The following is a 19,296-nucleotide window of genomic DNA, read 5'->3' on the forward strand; positions in this document are numbered from 1 at the left end:
CCACTGCACTTAATGTGCTTCAACATTTAAGGTCAAGAGGATAAGACTTTTTTACTACCCAGCAAAAATACTACAAAGACGTGTACAGGGAGGTAGGAACCAAGAAAAAGTAGTATCCTGAAAATCAAGCGAAAAAGCATTTCACTTTGGCCTCCTTAACAGGGCTGCCAGCAAGGAGGCTCTTTCCCCTCAGGGAGGTCCCGTCCCTCTTTAAAGGGTTTTCAGCTGATTAAGCCAAGCCCTGGATAAACTCATTTTGTACTGACTCAAAATCAATTGCTTTAGGACCTTAATTCATCTGCAAAATCTCCTCACCTTTGTCATATTTTATTGGATAGAAGTAACAGGGACTAATCACATTCAGAGGAGGAGATTCTACAAGCCCTGAATAACAGGGGTCATGAGTCCGGGTCCCCTAGAATCTGTGTGCAACTGAGTGGTTCAGTTGAAAGGGAAACAATGACACAAGAAAGAGATGGGGACTGCAGAAGCAATTTCCGTGAGGAGGGACCAGGATGGAGCACAGGTAGACGGAACACAGACATCTGAATTAGTAGGCAGAAGTACAGGTATACAGGTACAGGTCGGCTGGTTGATGTGGTGGGAGCACGTCAGTTCTCTTCTTCTTACTGGATCCTATATATCCCTATTTCTGAGTTTTGTTCCTTATTTTGATAAAACTTAAGAATCTTGAGAAAAGATAATGGGAGTTTGTACTACCTAAAACTTGACATATCTGAAAATATCTTTATCTACCTTTATTTTGCTGCATGCAGAATTCTGGGTTGGAAATAATTTTCCCTCAGCATTTTGAAGATATCGTTCCATTGTCTTCTAGCTTCCAGCGCTATTAACAAGAAGTCTGATGATTTTCTGAGCTTTTATGCTCTTCTGCTTATGGTAGCGTTCTAAAATTTCAGTATTATAGGGTTGGTGAGGGTGTTTTTATTTGTTGCTTCAAGGGCCTGTCCACAGGCTCCTCCAGTCTAGAAATCTATATACTTCAATTCTGGAAAAAATTCCTGTATGATCTTTTAAACAATTTTCTCCATTTCTTATTGTTTTTCTTGAGTTCACATTGAGCTTTCTTTGTTGTTATTTTTCTCTGCCATTTTCTAGATATTTTCTTTTGTTCTATTTTCTGATAAATTTCCTTGACTTTATTTTGAACCTTTTTATAGATATTTGTATAATCATAGTTTAAATTTCTAACAGTTAATTCTTATTCACTCCAAATATAGAACAGTGGCTGAACAGCCAGACTGCCTGGGGTCCTATCCCAGTACCACTTGTGAGCTATGTGGTCTTGGACCAATTATTTAACCTCTCTGTGCTTTGGTTTATTAATCTGTAGTGTAATGATATATACATCTTATAGAGTTTTTGTGAACATTAAATGAGGTAATAGACATTAGGTGTTCTGAGTCGTATCTGATAAGTAAATGTTAATTAATATCTTTATTGCTGTTATTATTGTATATCTGAGGATATTAAAGTATTTTATTTCTCTGAGGTACTTTTCTTTTTGGTCCCAATCTTTCATACTAAAAGTTTTTACTGGACACCTGGTGATTCTTACCTATATTCATGTTTATGAAGTGTGTGGAGGTGGTAGTGGTTACTGACTGGTGAACTTCAAAATAGGGTGAAAAGCAAGAGAGCTGGGCTTTTCAACCTTAGATATCAGCATCTGTACTTCTTGTCTCTTCTGCTGGTTAGTTCCCTAGAGAGGAGTCCCTCTGATTTCCTGCTTGGAAGGGTATGAATCTGGTTCTCAGAAATTTGGGAGTCCAGTGGAGGAAAAAGGCCACTGACAAGTAGTTCAACAAATTGGAATCAATTCCTTTCTTTTCAAAACAGTCCCTTATCCCCACAATCAGCTGTGAAAACCTCTACAGAAGGTCAACTCCTCCATCTCCTGCTAGGCATGAAGGAGAGCAGTTGCAGGACAGAGGAGGGGTTGGAGGGTGGATGGAGTTATTGGCTCCCCATTCAAACTTTTCACAAATCCTCGCTCGCTCATCCCTCTTAGTGGCGTCCCCAGATTCTGTGCTTCTGCGCTCTGTGATACGGATGTGATGTCGCTTCATGCTGGCTTTCTCTCACTGAGCCCTCACCCAAGCTTAGGTTCCAGCATTCTCTAGTTTGCTAAGTTGGTTCCAAAATTCTAGTAGACAATTCTCATCTGCTCTTGTCTTTTCTCCTGTTTTTTCTTTTGTAATTAAAACATTTTTTAAAATTTTAAATTGTGGGAAAATACACATAACAAAGTGTACCATCTTAATCATTTTTAAGATGATTAAGTCTATAGTTCAGTAGTATTAAGTATATTTACGCTGTTTTGTATCCAATTCCAGAATTCTTTCATCTTGCAAAACTGAAACTCTTTACCCATTAAACAACCCTTCATTTCCCCCTCCCCTCAGCTGCTAGCCACCACCATTCTACTTTCTGTTTCTAAAAATTTTGACTACTCTAGATATCTCATGTAAGTGGAATCATACAGTATTTGTCTTTTTTGACTGGCTTAATTTTACTTAGCGTAATATCCTCAAGGCTCATCCATGTTGTAGCATATATCAGAATTTCCTTCCTTTTTAAGGTTGAATAATTTTAAATTTTTATTATTTTAAATTTTATTATGGTTCTCTTGTTCTTTTGCCCTTACGAGTTTACAGTTTTATTTCCCCATTCCTTTAGCCACCATTTTAGTGGAATTTTAGGAAGCAGAGACAAAGTTGTGAGTCCAACCTAGTCCTTAATAGGAAAGCCATATCCTACTTACAAAACGGACTATTTAAGGATATATTCTCTGTTGTTTCTTAGGGTCTCTTTAATTTTATAAGACCATCTTTCAGCAGATACGTTGCGTGGTGCCTGTACCACATGCAGTGCCCATGTTCTGCACTTTCCTTTCTGCTGAAGAAGCTGGTCTTGTCATGTATTTATAAACCTGACCACTTCCTCATCCTGCACTCCACTGGCCACACTGACTGAGCCAGGAGAGAGCCTCTCACTCAAGGCCAGCCAATCCACTGATGGTCAAGACCAACTCACTGGATTCTGTCTCTGGATAATATCAATCAGAGCCACCCAAGCGGTAGTCAATGATGAACTGCTAAGGTATATAAACTGACAGTGATGGCCACAGTGGACCCTGTGCAAGCACAGTGCCTGTGTCCTTTCAATTTGCCCTTTTTTCCTCCTTGAGTGGATACATATTTCTTGTACAAAGACACTTGATCAGGGTACATCTTAAATTTTGATAAGAAATGTTGTATGATTGATTGATCATAGTTATTATTATCCATTGTGAAGCTTGCCCAGACTATTGATTTGTCCATGCTATTGGCCTGTTTTGGCAGCGGCATATAAACAAATTGATGTCTCTGTCCAATACTTCTTAAATTTCCCAGGTGTGAAAACAAATTTGGTAGCACTCTTATTTTATTGCAATGCTGAACTCTTGGGAGTTCTTTTGCAATTGCTTCTGATTTTCTGAGAAAGTAATGCAGATTGCTTTGTAAATCAACAACCAAAGAATCAATACCAGTGATGTTCTTTTAAAGAATTTGAAGATAAATAGTCCCCATAAGCCACTGTCACTGCATTCCAAGGATCAAAAGGAAATGTTCTGAAAACGAAAGCAAAGAAAATCATACAACATTACCAAAATGGTTATGTGGTAGTGAATAAAAGCCAGACTATGATTTGAAAAGTGAACGTTCGTTCTGAGAACAATATTAACATAATAGGAATATCAGGATCGAGCTTTACTTTTTCAGGTGATGGTTATTGATTTAAGAATTAATGCAAATGAATATTGTTATAAGAGAACTGTTTGCCAAGATATTTTAAATCCAACAGGTCTTCTTTTAATATCATACTATTGTACAATATCACAGCATGGGAGAGACCATATAGGTCACCTAATCCAATTATGCATTTCATGCTTGACTCACTTCTATTCCCATAAAGAAATGACAGCCACATGGCCCTGGCAGTGTATTTGATGACAGAGCCATCCACCATACCTCATATAGTAAATCCACAAAAAGGACTAAACACATTTTGAAACACGAAGCAGGAAGCTACTTTGAAACACGGCTATTGTAAATGTTTGGAAAGGAGTGGATTTTCTCCTGCCATTTCTGTGGGAAGGGGTGGTAAGCATTGTGACAGACACCCATTATTGTTCACAGAATTCGTTCTTCTTAATCTCCAAATGTTTACTTGGCACATGATTGCTCACAATAAAGATTGCATTCCCCAACTTTCCTTTTAGCCATGTGTTTTAGTTGTTATTGCTGTGTAAAATAATTACCCCAAAACTTGGAGGCTTAAAACAACCTTTTTATTATGCTCACAGATTCTGTGGGTCAGGATTTCAGACAGGGAATCACAGCACTGGCAGTCTCTGTCATACTGGAGTAACTTCTATCGACACCGTCACAAGCCCATTCAGATTCCTAAGAGGGGAATTAAGACTCCAACTCTTGATAGGGGAGTGGCACAGTTACAAGGTAGAAGCACACATGAAACAGGAGATATTTTGCAGCCACCTTTGGAAATGCAATTTGTCACACCATAGATGTGGCCATTTTGACTAAGTTCTGGTCAAGAGGATATAAGAGTACTAGGTGTGTTAAACTTCCTGGAAGTGTCCTTAGAGACGGGGTGTGTGTGGTGGGGGAGTTGGGAGCAAGTTCCCTTCTCTTTTCCATTTTCCTCTTGGCTGAAATACAGATGAGATGACTGAAGATGTAGCAGTAATTTTGGGCCACAAATTGAGAATTATAGAGCAAGGGGCTGGAAGGAGCCTGGGTGCCTGATGATCATGGAGCCACCATTGACAGTACTGAACTGCTTACATTTTACATTATAGGGAAATAAGCTATCGTATTTAAGCTACTGTATTGTGCACTTTCTGCCACATGCAAACAATGCTAATCTTAATAAAAAACATCATGAATAAACACAGATGATGCAGATTTGTCTTAAATTACTAGAGTTATAAAGATAATAATGCTAACTTGGTTAGAGTTTGACAAATATTGTGGGCCATGCAGTGAGGAGCATGGTATAGTATTTAATAAAAGCTTACTTCTTAAAATGCTTGACACAAGTAGAAGTACATTACTATATTAAAAACACTACTATGAGACTGAAAAGAAATGGAAATAGAGAAAACACTCACCCTTGAGTGAATTCAAGTTGGATTATTAAAAAAGGTTAATATCAATAAGTATTTTTTATAAAAGGGACTATTTTGTTACAATTTGATTTCTAGTCCCTAGTCTCTGAGTCATGTAGAAAAGATAACTCAGAATAAGTTAGCTTGCTCTTCTGATATTTTATTTACAATAATATGGTGGCCATTGTAGAAAACGACATGTTTTTAAATAGCATTTAATTGGCAAAAAAACAGTTTTATAATTCAAAACTGTAAACATTTGCAGAATTGGCTTCATTTCAAAGTCAAGACTTCTATTTTGAAAGAACACATCTCTAATTCCATTTCTCTTTATATTGAAGTATTCTTATTTTTGAAGATATTCAAAATCATGCAAGGCCTACGGGAAAGTTTTAAAATAAACAAGAAGAGTCTAATCAAGTAAAGCTTTTCCTGCTTTAGGACCATCTGTCCTGACCATGACATTTTATTCCAGCTCCTGCACTATCCTATTTGAAAGGTATCCACTAACTTTGATAGGTTCCTCGCAATAAACGGTGCATTTATCTCAGTAAGTAGTAGTAAATGCATAGGGTGGGAAATGGAATAGTATCATTAAAGCAAAACATAATATCCAGGATGGATGGAGAAAGGCTGGATAAAATGTGGTGAAAGAAAATGGAAGGTGTCACAAACATTTTTTCTTTATTCAAAGAGAACCAGTATCACTCTATGACTTTAAACAAAACACATTACAAACAATTACGAATGCAAGTAGATTCTCGGGAAAAAAAAAATGCCGCTACCGAGATGAGGGCTTAAGTTTCAGGGCAAACCTCGTGGCACCAGCGAGGGTTCCCCCTGGTGAAAGACAGGTGAGAATTCGGCCCTGCGGCCCGACCGCCCGGAGCGTGCGGACGGGTGGACGCCCAGGCGAGGCTGGTTATGGGAGGTACAACCCCGGGTACTGTGGAGTGGAGGCCCCACGCCTCGGCCGCGCGCGGGAGCCGCGTTCCCCGCAAACCCGCCCGCCGACTGGGTTACCATGGTTTCCGGGGGTCACGTGGGCGCACTCGGGAGCTCCCTCCCGCGCTCTGCGGAGGGGTGGGGGCGGGGCGGTCCGGGCGGGGGAGAGAAGCGGCCGCGGCGGGAGCGGGAGGAGCCGGAGATGCAGCCAGCCCTCCCGGGGCCGCGCTCGCTCAGCTACCGCCGCCGCACCGAGCAGCCGCGTGCTGGGCCCGCCCGGCCGCCGAGGCCCACTGCGCCGCACTCGCAGCGGGCAGCGCCTCCAGCACCCTCCGCGCTAGGTGGGCGGCCGCGGGGCCAGAGGCTTGTCCGGGGAGGGGGCGAGGGCGGCGCGCAGGCGCCCGCCGCCCGGAAGGCAGGATGAGCATCGAGATTCCGGCGGGACTGACGGAGCTGCTGCAGGGTTTCACGGTGGAGGTGCTGAGACACCAGCCCGCGGACCTGCTGGAGTTCGCGCTGCAGCACTTCACGCGTCTGCAGCAGGAAAACGAGCGCAAAGGCGCCGCGCGCTCCGGCCATGAGGGCAGGACCTGGGGGGACGCGGGCGCCGCCGCTGGGGGCGGAACCCCCAGCAAGGGGGTCAACTTTGCTGAGGAGCCCATGCACACCGACTCCGAGAACGGGGAGCAGGAAGAGGAGGAGGAGGCCACGGAAACAGGGGCGTTTAACGGTGAGGACTGACCCCCTGCCCGCCCCCTCTCCCCACCGCCTTTCTCCTGTATTCTTGAATTCCGCAGCCTTGCTCACCCACTTCTCCCTGCATTATCCACCTTCCCTACCTTCCCATTTCGCCCACCCCCTCAGCATCCATTTCTGACTCTCCTATTCGCCCACCTTCCTACTCTGCTTTCTTGTCATGCCTTTCTCCTCGTCCCCTCCTCTGGAGTGGGGAGCTGAAAGGTAAGGGTTCTCTGCCCGTCTGCCCCACCGGTCCTGGGCTGTGAGGCAGAGGACGGCCAGTGGGGGGTGGGCATCTGCAAGACAACTTTCACTGTGCTGGAGATATTGCTTTGGACGGATACCATTGTGCATAAAGAAAACTGGCCCGCTTGGCATCCTCTTTCAGCCCTTATGTTTATTAATGGAGTGTCCAAAGCGAAAATGCGAGGGGTGTTCGATTGGATTGGCTTTGTTGTTAGGAGTGGAAATTCTCTAAAAGGAGCATGAAATTGGGGCAGAACAAAATTTGTGGTAATAGCTTTGACATTCTTGGAAAAAAAAAGTAATCCCTTGTTTTCCAGTTTACCAATGCTGCGTTGTGTTATTTTTGGACACACAACAAAGGATCCTTTTTAACCTGTGACGTACGGGGGATCTTTGGAATGAGGAAAAGGGCTAATAGTTTGTTTTTTATATAAAACAAATATTGAGTGATTTGGAGCCGTTTAAAAATAAGTGTTTGAAAAACACTGTAGGAAGTTTTAAAAGCTTGTTAGTTGTCTTTACAATGAAAAGCCAGTGAGTAATTGCAAAGACTGCTAGACACTGAAGCTAGAAAGAATGAATGGGAAAGAAAAAGGAATTTTCTCAAATAGCTGCTCCTGGCAAGCCCCACCCCTTCTGCTTACAACCCTCTTTCCCTAGCACACACCCACATTTACAGCCTCCTGTGTTTACACAAATGCATGAGTCCCATCTTTATGGCATCCCAAGCTAAAACAACATCGTGTGCACTGTGCAGGTATAAGGCAAACATGCATTCAGCATTGCAGCAGCTTTTATTTTTTACACTACTTGTGGCTTGTGTGCCTGCAGTGCATCTCATATAATGAAAACATTTTCAAGTGTCATCTTCTTGTGTGTGTGTACCTGGGAAGGTGTTTCTTTGCAAAGTTGTTGAACTATATTATAAAATTAATGTATTTTTAGCTTGTTCAAAACAATCACAAAGTCGCTGGAAATTAGTGCTCTGTGAAGATAAAGGGAAAGATTACTTAAAAATTGTAAATCAGTCTTAAATTTTTTTGTATACGAATTTAATCAAATAATTTTCTTACTAGAAACAAGAAAAGGATAAAAGAATACCTATTTTAAATAAATGAGGAGAAGCCGTTAATGGATCACCAAAGGACAGAGGCATCTAATGTTATTTCTTTTTATGCTCCCAACACACTCACACATGTGCATACATGTGCACATGCACACACACAAAGGAAAAAAGAATTGTTTCCAAGGTTGAAGGGAACTGGGAACCAAGGGAGTTGTTAAAGAACCTGTATGTGCTCAATACAATTTAGTATAAAATATTTTGTTTGTATAATGCTTTTGAAGTACTTGGCATTGATAATTCCAGTTTTCCTTTGCAGCCACGTATATTATACACAGAGCAATTTCATTTCTATTTTGCAATGAAAAAATAAGTTACTACTAAACAGCAGGGATCATTTTTTATGGTTTTATATTCTCTAAGGCACCCTTATTATAAAAATTACTCAGTGTGAGTTTTAATAAATACTCATTAACCAATTATACCACCTTCAATGACTTAAAACTTTTTTGATTTCAGCCAAATACAATTGGATCATTACCCAGTACACACACACACACACAAAACATCAGAGACTTTGGCAGTGGTACTTCCCTCTTCTAGGTGCAGTAGAAAATGTCTACTAGAATATTTTCTGTTTTAATCCTCTCCTTTAAAAAAAATAAATTGTGTGGAGACTTGGAGTTTAAAAACATGTCCAGGCTGCTAGTGGCCGGCAAACTTTTGTAAAGGTTCAAGCAGTAAATACTTTATTTAGACTTTGTGAGCCACATTTGGGCTCTATCGCATATTCTATTTTTTAAACAACCCTTTGAACATGTGTTCCTCTGGGGGTTGGGGCTGTACAAAATTGGCCATAGACCAAGGCCATAGTTTGCCAACTTCTCGTCAGAGAGGGGAAAAAATTCAGAGTAAAGCTATTGGAAAACAAAGTAGGAGTGAGCCTGTCTATTCAATGTCAGGTCCAAAACAGTGCCCAGATATATTAAAAAAAAAAAAGCAAAAACCAAATCAGTTACTTGATAATTCTCCTAGCAAAGAAAAGAAGTACTGGAAGATAAGTCTTACTTTGTGACACAACACAAAGCCAGCTGGATCAGTGATTCTTAAATTTTAGTGTGCATCTCAAGGAAGTTCGATTCAGAAATGAATATTCCTAGGTACCATTCTAGGGACATGTTTTTTTTTTTCTTCCAGACTTGCCAGGTCTTTTTGATACTCATCGTTCACGGACTGCTCTTGGAGAAACATTGATAAACAGTGATAAGAATAATAATCTCTTTCTTGTATTAACAATTAAAAAGTAGCTGCCATTTATTGACATTTGGTGTATGCTAGGCACTAGCTAAATGCTTCAATTCATTATCCTACCTTTATGAGAAAGATGACTGTCGTTTGCTCACTATTTCACAGCCAGCATGCTGCAAAACCAGAATTGCAACACAGGTGGGCTTGGCTCCATCCCTGTGCTCTTCACTCACAGCTTGTACCTCTGGAAGGCAGTGAGGGCTGGCATCACTTGAGCATTTTTTTAATGTCAAGCTCTACCTTGACGTAAAAAAATGTCAATCTTAATGTGAGCTCTATCTTAATGTGGTTTATCTCTATAAAAAGTCACTTCTCCAAGGTTATACACAGGGCCAGTGAGTAGCAGAGCCTGTTTTCTTACATCTCTCTAACCCAAGCCTATCGGGGAGCTCTTCCTAAATTACATGTGTGGTATGGGCTGACTCACCGGTCAGGTTTTCTTGTTGTTTTCCTCAGTAATGGTGATAAAATTGCATTGATTGGTTCATACCCATTTTCATGAATCCTTTTAGGACAAGTACTGGTATTTATGAGAGAATGGGCAAATAGGCAAGTTTTTGACCATGAAACTGGTGCCTATTGACTCACAGGCGTGTGACATTGACATCTTAGTCTGGTGATGGAATCAAAAACGCCAGCCCAGGTCTAGTAGCATGACCATCGATGGCACCAGGTGAAATAGGTGGGTGAAGGTGGTCTTTACTCTTCTGCTTTCCTATTCCTCTCCTATTTTGTTTTAATTTTGTCACTTCTGATTTCTATTTTCTGTTTGCTGTCAATTCTAGTCAAAAAGGCAATTTTTAGTTGTTAGAGTAATAATGGCATGTAGTAATCCCCTTTTAGGGAACTTCTGACATCCTGAAAGAAGCTATAATGGAGACCTTGCGTCCCTCTTTCCCATCCTATAGAAGTGAATGAAGCTTGGTCTATCACTTCTGAAAAGGTAGTGTTCCCAGGCTTGGAATTTATTAGAAAGGTTTAAAGTCACAGTTTGGAATTTATTAGAAAGGTTTAAAGTTACAGTTTGGAATTTATTAGAAAGGTTTAGAGTTACAGTTTGTAGTGGAATCTATAGCAATTACAGGTTTTCCCCATATGAAAGTATAGTGTTCCTATGAAATCTTTCATAAAATGAAAAAGCAATTACAGTTGACCCTTGAACAACAGGAAGAAGGGGTGGTGGTGGGCATTAGAGATGCCAACCCCTTGTGCAGTCAAACATCCATGTGTAACTTTTGACACCCCCAGAACTACTGATAGCCTGTTGTTGACTAAAAGCCTACTGATAATATAAACAGTCGATCAACATATATTTTTGTTATATGTATTGTATAGTGTATCCTTAAAGTAAACTAGATAAAAGAAAGTTACTAAGAAAATCACAAGGAAGAGAAAATAAATTTACAGTATTTACTGAAAATATTCTGCATATAAATGGACTCATTCAAACCTATGATGTGCAAGAGTCAACTGTACCATTAATTTATATGGAAAATTTTTGACCCCCCAAATAACCCACCAAACAATGCCAAGTAGCACGTAAAACCTAAAAATAACACTAACAAAGTAAAAGTAGTGCCACTCTTGCTGCTCAGGGCACGTACTACCTCTACGTGGCTTGCTAGAAAACAAATGCTGAACATTGTTTTTACCTTTCGCCCTTTTTCATAAACATGAAAATCCTCTTTGGATTTTTTTTCAGTTAGCAAAAACAGATATGCACTAATACAGGTGTTTTGTCAAAGTGGTGTAACATGAACTTTTGAAAAGCAGAGAATACTTGTAGTGCTTTTATATAGGCATCATTGTGAGATCTTTTGTTGCTCAATAATTCAGTGAAATTGCTAAAATTATGACTTTAAATAAAATTTGAAAGTACCCTGATAAATAGACAAGTGGCCAGAGAAACATAAGTTATACATATTGTATATGAAAAATAATCAACCTGGAAGAAAAAATAAACTAATATAAACTATGGAGGAAGTACTGTAATTTTCTGTATTATAGAAGAAAAAGATGTAGAATTCAAAGTGGATAAACAGGCCAAAATGTAGAACCATATCTAATAAGCAAGCATGTCAGAGGTATATCAAAAGAAATTTACCATGTAAAAATTATGACTTAATCCTCTGAACTTTGAGCAATGTCAGATTTTTGTTGGAGAATCGTATCTACTGTTGACTTTTTACAGTTTAAAGGGATCCTCAAAACCACGCAAAATATTGGGAAGTCGGAGCTCGTGGTGGTGGTTGTGGCAGTGGGAGACTTAGAGAACAGCTGTCCCTTGTGAGAAGAAATGGTTGAAGGAGAGTTGGGAAGAATAGTCATGTTTCTGAAAATGTTTTCTTAGTTGATTATGAGCAAATATCTGTTAGAGACAGAATTAGAAGAACTAAAGCCTCATTCTAACTTGAAGAGTGAAAGTCAGAAACTCCTCTGGTGACCTGGTTTATGTGGTCTTCCTAAAATGAGATGATGGAAAAGCGGTAAGGGCAATAGATGGACTGACTTCTCAAGACTCTGCTGTGAAAATGTTCTCCCTGTGCTCATGCTGGGGGTAAGAAATATGTTCATCTGTTGAGTTCACGACCCAGCTGATAGCGGGAGAGTGTAGAGAGTAATCATCACTTTAAACAATTGTTGCTTTAGCTAATTTATTAGGCTCACTTCTGTGTGCCCTTATATAAGAACTTGCTCTCTCTATGGTGACGAGATTATTATGAGACAAAGCAACCAATTGTCAGCTCTTGCCTCCTCCTACATGTAGCTGTCAGCACAGTACTGAAGAAATTTTGGTTGTTGGAGTTATCTTAAGCAAGTGACTAAAAGTTAAAATGTCTTAATATATCAATAACTTCTTAAATACATTTAATCAGTTTGAATAATGTTTATGAAAGTCAGGTTTTCAGGCAACATTTGTTTTCTTTTATGTATGAAGTGCTGTGTTAGGCATGTTGACATGTTACTATAATAATATTACCTAACTTATAAAGTTGTTACAGACATAAATGGGTTAATATTTGTAAGGCCCGTGGCACAGTGCATTCACCAAATGTTGGTTGCATGTTAAACAAATTATCTCATTAACATGAAATCTTACAGAAGTGTAAAATTTTCTTGCAGAATAGTAATTTTATTGTATTTGGGGGAAATGAATCTAGCGTTTGCACTTTTTAGAGATACAAAGTAGGAGATAAGTTTATGAGAGTTCTCCTTGGGGTTTAATGTGCAGTTGTGTTGCACAGTAGAAAAACAAAAACAAAAAACCCCACACCCCACATCCTTTCAACTCATAACTTGTAGCCAAGAGCCCAGCCCAGGATTTTGTAATAATGAGACTTAATGGTCTTTGGGTATTAGAAATTTACGTGGTAGTTTTAAATCCTCTTGAAATGGATTACATCATTTATGACAGACGGCTAAAACATTGAAGCCATTATTTTATTTATGAGCATAAAACAATACTATTAGAAATTTTAAAAATAGTTTGAGTTATAGATGGTGATTACGATTTTCTAAAAGTAGACAGTTAAGAACATTATTAATTTTTATAGTAATATTCAGCGGATTGCTTTAGTATTGAACTTAGAAAATCAAAGTACTTGAAATAGTGTCCTTTTTCAAACTCTTATCCATCTTTTATTTTAGGCTTTAGGAAAGGAGGGCATAGAATGAAAACACCCAAACAAAAGTAAAGCATTGGGTCCTTCCGTGTGTCTACTTATCTTAAAAATCAGACTGTTTAGCCATCACTTAATGTGATGGTTACAAGTTTTCTTTTTGGGTTGCTCGTACAGTGATGTGCTGTGTCTGGGTGGGACTGGAGTAAATAGTTAATGGTTATTTATGGTTGCAAATCTCATTTCATAGATTCCAGTAAATTGGCAGCTGTCAAGATTTTGTTCATAACTGTGTCAAAAAAACCAATGTTTCTTTTTAAACTGTGTAAATACTAACAACAGATACTTGAATTGATCAATAAGAAGTTAAATTGTAAGCCATTAGGTGACTTTTTTTATATATCCTCACCCGAGGACATGCTTATTGATTTTAGAGAGAGGGGAATGGAGGCAGAGAAACATCAATGTGAGGGGGGCAAACATCGATCGATCCCTTACCTCTTGTTCACTTCTGGACTGGGACCAAACCAGGACTGAACCCACAACCTAGGCATGTGCCATGACTGGATATCAAACCCACGACTTTTCAGTTTACTGGATGACACTCAACCAACTGAGCTACACCAGCTGGGGCTGTAACCCATGAAGTCTTTTAATGAGAGTAATCAGTAGAGCAGGCCTATGGCAGAGGTTGGATTGATGTACTATTTGAAAGTGAGGAGTTCAGTTAAGGAGATTTTGAGTAACTGAATGCAGAGTCTACTTTCTTAGTGTCGAGAGTCACGTGGTACCAGAAAGGGGCTGAGGCCTGGAGAAGGAATATGTGAATGTTGGAAGATAGGATGTTATGCTGATTCACTCATCAACTCACTGCAGAAATTTTTGAGAACCAACTCCTCCATTTTTTTTAAGAAAAAAAATTATTCTCTTAAGTGTTCTATCTCTAGACTTCTTAAGAATCAATCCTTTTGTCAGAGACTGTCTCGTAGATAGTGTACATAATCTATTTCTTCTAATAGGTGGAGCAGCTGAGAGCCGGAGAAGTTCCTTATCCAAATTTAATTGCTTTTGGTCTTCTTCTACTTAGAACTACACTGACATTTTGAGTGCTATGTATGTTAACTTACATATTATGAATTCTTTCTGTTTTCTATCAAGGTGATATATAAGGTTTAAGGTATAAAAGATTAGGCCAGAGATTTTCAACTGGCATGCCACAAAAAACTTTAAAACATGCAATACTTCACTATTTAGTCAAGGGCACTGACCTTTTTTCCCCTTAGAACGTCAAATTAGAAAAACGAAAACAGCCAACAACAATAGCTGTCAGGTATGAGTGAATCAAAATTACACGTATTTTTTTTTTTGGTTGCATCAGCATAAAATATAATATCTTTTTGGTGTGCCTTGCAATTTTGGTAATTAGTTAATGTGTACCATGAGATGAGAAAGGTTGAAAATTGCTGGGCTAGGCCAAATAGAAGTATTTTTGTATTTTTGCCTTCGGAATTACCATTTTTTTAATGTATATTTTACTGTTTACATTATTACAGTCCCATTATTTCTCCCCTTAATACTCCTCCTCCTTGCACCACGCTCCTGCCAGCATTCCCCACGCCCCCTTAGTTCATGTCCATGGATTGTACATATAAATTCTTTGGCTTCTCCATTTCCTGTACTGTTCTTAACTTCCCCCTGTTTTGTACCTACCATTTATGCTTCTTATTCCCTGTACCTTTCCCCCCCCCATTCTCCCCTCTCCACCTCCCCACTGATAACCCTCCATGTAATCTTCATGTCTGTGGTCCAGTTCCTATTCTAGTTTGCTTAGTTTTTGTTTTTGTTTTATAGGTTCAATTGTTGATGGTTATGAGTTTCTTGTCATTTTAATGTTCTTGATCTTTTTTTGATCTTCTTTTTCTTAGATAAGTCCCTTTAACATTTCATATAATAGGGCTTAGTGATGATGAACTCCTTTGACTTGACCTTATCTGGGAACACTTTATCTGCCCTTCCATTGTAAATGATAGCTTTGCTGGATACAGTAATCTTGGATGTAGGTCCTTGCCTTTCATGACTTTGAATACTTCTTGCCAGCCCCTTCTTGCCTGTAAGTTTTCTTTTGAGAAATCAGCCGAGAGTTATGGGAACGCCTGCATAGGTAACTGTCTCCTTTTCTCTTGCAGCTTTTAAGATTCTCTCCTTCTCTTTAACTTTGGCTAATGTAATTATGATATGCCTTGTTGTGTTTCTTCTTGGATCCAATTTCTTTGGGACTCTCTGAGCATTCTGGACTTGCATATCTAGTTCCTTCACCAGATAGGGGAAGTTTTCCTTCATTATATTTTTCAAGTAAATGTTCAATTTCTTGCTCTTCCTCTTCTCCTTGTGGTACCCCTATGATTCGGATATTGGAACGTTTAAAGTTGTCCCAGAGGTTTTTAAGCCTCTCTTCATTTTTTTGAATTCTTATTTCTTCATTCTGTTCTGGTTGAATGTTAATGTGTTCTTCTGTTCCAAATCGTTGATTTGAGTCCTGGTTTCCTTCCCATCACTGTTGGTTCCTTGTACATTTTCCTTTATTTCACTTTGTTTGCTTTCATTTCTTCCTTTATTTTGCGGCCATACTCAACCAATTCTGTGAGCATCCTGATTACCAGTGTATCTGATAGGTTGGCTATCTCCTCATTGCTTAGTTCTTTTTCTGGAGTTTTGATCTGTTTTTTTCATTTGGGTCATATTTTTTTGTCTCGGCGCACCTATTGGTTGTAAGAGGCAGAGCCTTGGGTATACTTCAGGGCAGGACAACCCATGATGGCAACCTTCTTTGCGTTGTGGTGCTGTTTGTGGCGGAGGGGTCCAACAGGGGACAGTGCTGCTTACTCAGCTCTTTGGCAGGCTTTCAGCCCTCAAGTAAATTGGGCCCTTTTGGTGCTGATTCCTGGGTGGGTGGGTTTGTGTATGTTCTAGGACCCTGTAGGTCTCTCCAGTGGACTAGCCTATGAGACTGGGAGTTTTTCCCACTACTGCAACCCCCACAGGTTTTTACAGCCAGAGTTTTTGAGGCTTTAGTTTCCTGTAGAACCGTAGGTTGCTGTGGTCTGTCTCACTCCCCAGTTGTTCCTCCTGATGTATCCACACAGGAATGTGGGTCTCAGTTCACCCACTGCCACCTCACCCGCTCCCGTCTGCCAGCCGCTACATTGTTGCGCGTCCTCTCTGCCCCAGCCTCCTGTCTCCACCCCTCCTGCAGGTCTGGATGCATGTTTCTTTAGTTGCTTGGTTGGGTGTCACACTTCCATATAGTTTGATTTTCTGGCAGTTCTGGATTTTTTTTTAAGACTTTATTTATTTTTATGGAGAGGGGAAGGGAAGGGAAGGAGAAAGAAATGAAGAGATACATCAGTGTGTGGTTGCCTCTCTCATGCCCCCTACTGGGGACCTGGCCCACAACCCAGGCATGTGCCCTGACTGGGAATCGAACCAGTGATCCCTTGGTTCACAGGCTGGCACTCAACCCACTGAGCTACACCAGCCAGAGCGTGGTTGTTTTTTGTTTATAAATTGGTTGTTATCTTTCTTTTGGTTGTGTGAGGAAGTGAAGCCTGTCTACCTGTGCCTCCACCTTGGCCGGAACTCCTGAATTACCATTTTTTTTCAGTTTGATTTTTTTTCCTTACAATGAAATCTCATATTAGACTTTGTTTTTGTATTACTTAAGAAGAGACAATTGAAAAGTAAAAAGAATGTAGTGATTTTTCTGAGTTAGATGAATTATTATCATCGTATTCTTGAGCCTGTTCTTATTGTCCTGCTCTCACATGCACCATTTAGGTGTGGTCGGGATCATCACAGAACCCTGTACAAAAATTTCACTATGATGCCAGTCATTCTCTTTATTTTTTATGGGTGAGTTTTGTGTTTTGGAAATTCAAAATGACTCAGACTGTTCCATTATGTAGTTATTTTGTGGAAAGAATTTGATCTAAAGTTTGTAGGTCATGACTTACATGAAAACAAAACAATCTAAAAAAATCAGATATATAAACACAGTTGGTGTAACATTTATAAATGTTTCAGCAATAGGCTCTGCCATGTGTAGCTTAATGTTTGGAAACTAAGAAAAATTCATTGCAGTTGCTGCTGTTTAAAAATGTTTCTGTATTTAAAAAAAAGACGAGGTCAAAATATAAACACATGTTCCACATAAAAGTGAAGCCAAGAAGATATACTGTATACAGTTATTCCGGTATCCGTTTGGCTAGGGACTGACATTACATTAGCTGTTCCAAGAGAAAACAGTTCATGGCAGTGATATTAAGGGGATTTTTTTGGATTAAAAAAAAAAAAGAGGATAAAAGCTTCCATTTGTTTAAATACATTTCAGTTAGATCCCAAAAGCATCATTCCAAAGATTCTCCAAATTAAAACATGACTCAGCTGCTTCATTTCAGTTACTGTAGAAAGCTAATATTTGTTAAATGATATTCTTTTTATTTAATAATTGTTAACATTTTGACTGCTTAAGCACGAGACATTGAAAAAATGCCACTTACAAACTGATGATTGGGTGTTCATGCTCTTGTGTGTTGTGTGCCTCCCACAAACCTTGAAAAAATGCCGCTAATTCTTAATTCAGAGTCTTAATTCAGAGCCCATCTCCTTAAGCACAGTATGCACACTTCATTTTCAGCAGTTCTTACAGGGTAACGTGGTTGAAAAGAACCACATATCAAAAAGTAAGCTACCTACTTTTCTTTCTCAAAATTTGCAGTCTAGTCCAGCATTTGCTGTCTGTTTTATAGTTTTTCTCTGTCTGTTACACTCAAGTTAGCACTTAAAATAGTACTTTAGAAACTCAAGAGACTGTTTATTTTTAGGAACAGCACCTCATATACTGAACTGTTTTAATTCTCAACTTTTTGGATTATGTACCATCATTAGCAAAATATATTTGAATATGCATTCCCAATAGGTATTTGTGAATTTTATACATGTACCAGTGTATTAGTTTATTATGCAGGTGATAAAGCTTCCCCGAATATAGATATTGAAAATAAAAAATAATGGTAAACAAGTTCTAGTTTTTTTATACTTCAAAGGATTGCCCTATACTCTGCTTGGGGTGCATGAACCCATTTTGTAGATCACAGCACCAAACAACACAACACAGCTCAGAACTCTACTAACATACAAGACAGCACGGTAGGACCTCTGGTTTCCTGATTTAAGCTGTTAGGTGACAAAGGACCTGCCCATGGGCAGGGCACTGTGTGTGCGCATGCTTTTTTAAATGGACGTTCATTAGGTAAGTTGTTTGACTCAATAGCAGTTTGGAAGAATACAGGAAATCCTATTTTTTAAAAAAGGAAATAAAACCAGAACCATAGTAGGGAAGATCCAGGCCTTAAATTTGCATTCCTGTCTTCCCCTTGAACTCCAACCTAGATTATAGAATACCAGTATTCTTCATGCAAATTCTGAGTATGGACAAAAAGAATCATATCATATTACAGGTTTTTAAGAATCACGAAAGCGTGGAAATGCCAGTTGGAATTAGAAGAAAATCTAAGCTTAAAGAAGTTTAAAAGAAATGCAGTTTCATGGAGCATCTCTCTCAGGAAGAATGTCTCTGGAGATGACCTCTGGTTAGGTGGGAGACTTTTCATTATCTCCCCTTTTTTGTCTTTTGAAAAAAATGTTTATCATATACTTGTGTTACCTATTAAATGAATTTTAACTGTAAAGAGGCATGAAGAAAAGGCAATTCTTTTATAAATACTCATTACGTAGTCACTGACACACAGTCTAGAGGCACACGGCATGGGTCTTCACTGACCTAACCGAATGTTGCTGCGGAAGTTATTCTGGTCCCGACTGCCCAGTCCTCCTTCCTTAACTTGCTGCTGATCCTCACTGTTTCTTAAAGGCCAGCAGACATTGTGCCGTGCCAGAAATTTGTGCCCGTTCTCTGGCTGACATTATGGCATCAATGTGGCAGGATGAATATGCCCTGCATCGGAGTAAGCTTTGCAGAAGTCGGGTGTCCCCCACCCCAGCAGGCAGGAAAATGCAGGAATACGCTCTTTAGGCTTTCTGGTGTGCACTGCACTTGGCCCAGAGGAGGTGCTCAAATATACTTTAACCTCAGTTGAAAACTGTCTGATTAATAGTAAATGTCT

General features: G+C 39.5%; 1 protein-coding gene across 1 annotated transcript in view; it reads left to right on the forward strand.

Moving 5' to 3' along the window:
- Window positions 1–6,288: 6,288 nt before the first annotated feature.
- The window catches only part of PRKAR2B (protein kinase cAMP-dependent type II regulatory subunit beta), a 110,063-nt gene continuing 97,055 nt past the window's right edge, over window positions 6,289–19,296 (forward strand). Inside the window, exon 1 of the mRNA XM_024558493.3 lies at window positions 6,289–6,869. Within this exon, the coding sequence (XP_024414261.1) occupies window positions 6,560–6,869 (310 nt within the window). The 5' untranslated portion in view covers window positions 6,289–6,559. The remainder of the gene's footprint in view (window positions 6,870–19,296) is intronic.

The sequence above is a fragment of the Desmodus rotundus genome, chromosome 6 (genome assembly GCF_022682495.2).
Source record: "Desmodus rotundus isolate HL8 chromosome 6, HLdesRot8A.1, whole genome shotgun sequence".
NCBI classification, from domain to species: domain Eukaryota; kingdom Metazoa; phylum Chordata; class Mammalia; order Chiroptera; family Phyllostomidae; genus Desmodus; species Desmodus rotundus.